The sequence below is a fragment of the Haematobia irritans genome, chromosome 3 (assembly GCF_050003625.1).
Source record: "Haematobia irritans isolate KBUSLIRL chromosome 3, ASM5000362v1, whole genome shotgun sequence".
In the NCBI taxonomy this organism is placed as follows: Eukaryota; Metazoa; Arthropoda; class Insecta; order Diptera; family Muscidae; genus Haematobia; species Haematobia irritans.
Genome location: NC_134399.1, coordinates 104,928,059 through 104,934,023, shown reverse-complemented (window position 1 = coordinate 104,934,023; position 5,965 = coordinate 104,928,059). Strand labels below are relative to the sequence as shown.

The 5,965-nt window shown below is 28.2% G+C and overlaps 1 protein-coding gene across 4 annotated transcripts in view; it reads right to left on the bottom strand.

Annotated features, from left to right (window-relative positions):
- The window catches only part of Usp16-45 (ubiquitin specific protease 16/45), a 14,474-nt gene extending 10,128 nt beyond the window's left edge, over positions 1–4,346 (bottom strand). For 2 of the 4 annotated variants that reach the window (XM_075298412.1, XM_075298415.1), the window contains exons 1-2: positions 4,194–4,346; positions 3,053–3,478 (exon numbers count right to left, since the gene is read on the bottom strand). In XM_075298412.1, coding sequence (XP_075154527.1) covers positions 3,053–3,391 — 339 coding nt within the window. In that variant the 5' untranslated portion in view covers positions 3,392–3,478; positions 4,194–4,346. Of the gene's footprint in view, positions 1–3,052; positions 3,479–3,662; positions 3,794–3,838; positions 3,983–4,193 lie in introns of those variants that run through there. The other 2 variants (XM_075298413.1, XM_075298414.1) reach the window with 2 other exon arrangements.
- Between the last annotated feature and the right edge of the window lie 1,619 nt (positions 4,347–5,965).

Below are 5,965 nucleotides of genomic sequence, written 5' to 3'. Positions count from 1 at the left end.
ATATATTTTATATATATATATATATATATATATATATATATAATATATATATATATATATATATATATATATATATATATATATATATATATATATATATATATATATATATATATATATATATATATATATATATATATATATATATATATATATATATTATTATATATATATAATAATATATATATATATATATATATATATATATACACATATATATATATATATATATAATATATATATATATATATATATATATATATATATATATATATATATATTTATATATAATATATATATATATATATATATATATATATATATATATATATATGGTAATTTCAATTGGATCTGATATATATATATATATATATATATATATATATATATATATATATATATATATATATATATATATATATATATATATATATATATATATATATATATATATATATATATATATATATATATATATATACATATATATATATATATATATATATATATATATATATATATATATATATTTTTTTTTTTTTTTTTTTAATTCGTGCGCCAAGAGTCTTCTCATTATACACAGTTTCTATCAATTATCTTTAAATTATGCAGCTGACTTAACATACACACAAAAAATTTTTTTTCTGATTCAATCACGAAATTAATTGATCCAATTAATTTTTTAATTGAAATGTCTTCAATCACGAAAATGATAGTATCAATCACAGTTTTAATTGGGCATAGAAAAAATTCTTGATTAAAAAATTAATTGATTTCATTGCCAAATTTCAATTAATTTTTTAATTGATTCAATTAAAAATTTAATTGATGTTGATTGCAAAACTCAATTAATTTATTAAATAAAAAGGTAACTATTTTCAATTACATTCTGAATTGGCTTAGAATTTTTATTTGGATTAACAATTGATTGTTTGAAAAAAAAATTTTAACTAAAAATTTAAAAAAAAATGTTCATCATCATCATAAACTGACTTAGTCTTCCGAATTTGATTAAAAGTTAATTGTATCAATTAACTTTTTAATTAAAAATTTTAAAATGTTCAAACATTGACTTAATTAACTTAATGTTTCTATCTTGATTAAAAAGTTAATTGTACCAATTAATTTATTAATTGAAAAAAATTTCAACTTCAATTAACTTTTTAATTGGAAATATTTTGGTGATATTTTTATCTGTGTATTAAAGCAGGTTCTTTCGTTGGTGTAATAGTAAAGCCAAATGTTTCAATGTTTTCGGTAGATTATTATACAATATACCAATTCTCAAATGAAATGATTTATTCATATATCGACTAGCAGTTTGAACAATTCAGGAGAAAGGGATGTTTGTTTTGAAAATAAAGTCAAAGCGACCTAATTCGTCTAATCCAACTTTTAATTGAAAAGGTAATGTGATGTATTTCTTTTTATGCTGAGGATTTAATAAAAAAAACGTTTTTATCATTTTTTTATCAAATATATAAGAAGTCATAAAATAGACTTATACAATTTTGAGAATTTAGATTCTCATTACAATTCCTATCACACAGATATAAAATATCATCAAAATATTTCCAATTAAACAAATTGTAGTTGAAAACATAATCAGTTAAAAAATTTTTAACCAAATGCAAAAATAAAATAAGTCAAGAAAATTATTGAAAATTTTTACGTTCTTAATTGAGATATTAGTTATCTCAATTTACATTTTAATTAAATTAAAAGATACTTCCAAATTGATAGGATAATACAATTTTGGCTCAAAACCAAAGAAAAATCCAACTATAATTATAATTTGAAATTTCAAAAAATATTAACTAAATAATAATAGTATAAATTATTGATTACCTCAATTGAAAAGGTTAATGAAAATCAATCAAATTTTAATTAAAAAATTTAAAAATAAATTGTATGTACTGAAGAGCAAATTATTTTTAACGAATGTTTTGAATTCGTGATTAAAGCAATTTCAATTAAAAAATTAATTGGATCAATCAATCACGATGATCGTATCGGATACATTTTTGTGTAGAGACCAACACAGACTTTCCTTAGATAGTTACAGCAAAAATAACCTAGGGGTAATGCTTTGATTGCATACAATAATATCTTTGGACGGTGTGGATCTTCTCTATACGGATGCTTAAATTATGCCCTGTTCCTGTACATCGGACGAAACCCCATTCGAAAAAACTTATTTCTTTGTTAGAGTAGTACATTGTAATTCGTTAATTTGGCCCTTTAAGGACTTTGAACTGTTTAAATAAATAGAAGCTCGTTTCATTTTTATGGGAATACATATTATTAAAAATAAGTATTTTCAAAGAAAAAAACTTTAGCATGGAATAAGGAAACAGGATTATTTTAAACATCCGACATTTTAAAATTGTAGACTTGTCAACATTTCCAAATGTCTATCTACTTTTCGACAAAAGTAAAAAAAAATCGATATTTCTATTTTAGAAGTCGGTTTTGTGGTTTGTATTCCTTTAATATGTTTCGATCACTTGCAGTTGAGTTCTCCTAGGCCATACATTTCTGAATTTTAATTGCAAATTTTATCCAAATATCAAATTCAGACAATAAATCGAAAACCTTATTTTTTAACATACTTTCTGATAGTAAGAACTTCCCTATAGGTCGTATAGTGAAAAATCCAAATATATTGCAATACTCGTTTATACCACCTAATAGTGGTTTCGACTTAACTTTCACATAAGTATTTGTCCATGGTGGATAAATTTCTGTAGAGGATCACCTGAACCATATGAGTGGAGCTCATATACAGGCAAATATAATCACTATTTAGAACTTATTTGATAAAATGTAACCAGCCAAATTTCATTAAGAAAGCGATGTTACCAACTCAATCTCAAGTTTATATACAAGATTTAACAATAAAGCAGTTTCAGTATCCCTACAATAAGCAGACATATGACATTAAATTAAGAACAACACCTAAAGTAGAGGACAAATAGCAATCCATTGAGAACATATGGAAAACTTTTCCGAGCCCATATGTAATGAAAATGCCTATTTTCTAAATAATTACCTTAAAGTGTTGCAATGCATGTTTATTCTTGGACCGACCACAAAGCTGTGATCCACATTTCAGGCACAACCATAATGTATTGTCGTACTCAAAACCACCGATTGGTGATTCAATGGAATTTTCCGATGCTTCAGCCGCCGGTGAAGTTACACCCATTTTCTGGCAATCAGCACAGTCCAAGAGAAGGCCAGTGGCTTTTAGTAGTTTGCGTAATTTGCCCGAATCAACAGCCCTTTTCAAATGGGGACAAGAGCGTGTGGCTGCCGTTGGACTTGTTTTCTCTTCTGATGAATCCGAGGAACCATCATCCCAAGTTTCGGATTGATGATTCTTACCCATTGCTATCAATGATGTTGCAATAACTGGATATGCTGTCTCGTTTAAATAGGTTAATTCTTGTAGATGTTATGAAGGGGTAGACCGAGACTGAAAATAAATGCAAATTAGAAAATGTTTCTTATTCGTATTGTTTTGTTATTTTTCTTTGAAATTTTAGTATCATGTAAACAAACTGGACATTGACACATTGTTACGGGCCTTGTAAATGCCTTATACAAAAACGAGATTTTTGAAATAAATAAAGAAAATGTTTGTGTCACTTCAAACCTACAAATTGAGGTTAAGTTTAGTGTGCCCGACTGTGTTTTCTTCTTTGCAGTGTGCTGTTTGCCTTTGTCCGAGCCCGTGTTTGTTTGTGTGATTGCTAGTGCCTGTGTGTGTGCTCACTATTTTATTTTTTTTCTTCTTGTTTTGCAAAAACAACAATGCACATTGAGCTATCATAACCTTTTTTAACACTCGCCTGTCATGGTGTGGTACACCAATTGTTCCACACCTCTTATACTTGGATGCTTTTGTTTAATTAAATCGCAGAACGCAGTGTACACCCACCGGAAGATAAAAACACAGTCATTTTTACATTATCTTTTTAGACGTCCTGCTGCAAATCACTCTAGAACATCTTTTTTACATTTGGTTTTGTTTTTTTTTCATTGTTCTTTGTTGTAGTTTTTCCGCAATTTCCCTTGACCGTTTTCCAGTGATCTCGTTTTTTTCCTGCTGCGGTGTACGTAACTTTGACCACGAATGTCACATACGAAAATTGATTATCATTATCGCGGCTTTATTTATTTTCTGTTACCTTTTTTTCTATGTAGTTCTATGAATTGTAAAAATTTTATTAAAATCCTCCTGTAATTTTGACGCTTTTCGGTCGATTTCAATCACTTATAAAAACGAAAGCTACGAACAACGATTTTGGGTTTAATCGATTGGTGGTATCTCTAATCGATTAATTTTTAATCGTTTTAGAGTTGCCATTTCGTTGGGTATATTGTTGACATTAGGTCTGATATTAGGTCTGTTTGTTTACTTTTCCAGTTGAAATAAAAGCAGAAACACAATGAAAAAACTGGCCTTAATGCGCTTTACAGACTATCAGTTATTCCGGACGACAGTACTCGTGTCGAACATATCCCATATATTGTGCACATTATAATTTAAGTCCGACGGCATAATCGATACTGCTGCATGTTTATGGGATCGATAACACATTTACCGATTATTTAGTCATCGCCGACAAGTCGTATCGATCCGACACATTGTAAAATTCTTTACAAACACCGACATTCCGTCCGGAATAACTGATAGTCTGTAAAGCGCATAAAGGCCGGTATGCACCTCTAGCGAAAATATTCATTCCCATAAGAAATGCATTGCTATTTATGCTAACGAAATTTTCGGTAGCGTTCAATTTCGTAAGCTGGTACGCACCTCTAATGAAAATAACAGGGTTGTCAAAAGCATATTTTGGCAGCAAACATTTAATTTATTACAATCATTGTGTGCGTAAAAGTTTTAAAAGGTCTGTAAATAATAAACAATTTATTTGAGGAATATTTGGAACCTATATTAACAATTTTTAAAAGCGATTAGCTGGTTTAAAATTTGTGTACACGGCCTTAAGGCCGGTATGCACCTCTAGCGAAATTTTCGGTAGCAAAAATTTATTTAAGTCTACAACAAAAAAACAGGGCTGTGTACACAAATTTAAAGCCAGCTAATCGCTTTTAAAAATTGTTAATATATGTCCCAAATATTCCTCAAATAAATCGTTTATTATTTACAGACCTTTTAAAACTTTTACGCACACAATGATTGTAATAAATTAAGGGCCAGTTTCTCAATGTCTTGTTATTATTTATCGTGTCGATAAAATAGCTGATCCCATATAAAAATTTTACTAACCGGAGGTCTATCCTCCGCTTAAAATTAATCGGAGGATGAGAAACTGGCCATAAATGCATTTCTTATGGGATGTGATGGGTGTCGGTTATTCCGGACGACAGTGCTCGTGTCGAATATATCCCATATATTGTGCACATTATAAGTTAAGTCCGAAAGCATAATCGATACTGCTGTATGTTTATGGGATCGATAACACATTTACCGATTATTTAGTCATCGCCGACATGTCGTATCGATCCGACACACTGTAAGATTCCTTACAAAACCGACATTCCGTCCGAAATAACTGATAGTCTGTAAAGCTCATAAAGTGAAAACTAAATCAGTAAAAAAAGTATAAAATTATACATATTTGTTGCAAATTTTATTATAACTTGAAAGCAAATTTTCACAAAGTTTGTATTCCTTAAAATGGATTATTAAAGAAAGTTATCGTGAAAAAATGACGATTTTAGCGGCTAATGCTTAGTACTAAGTTCGTTTCTGCGAAAAGGTAGGTACTATGTTTATTGGCACAAAAAAAAGTCCCTAAATCATTCTTTCGCGTTGAAAAATGAGAGTGTTGACAATAGATTTCGAAGGAAGAAAACAGCCATTTTGGAAATATTTCGCGTTTATTTCTCCGAAATTTAATTGACATCATCGCCAAACGTCATAAAATTATTA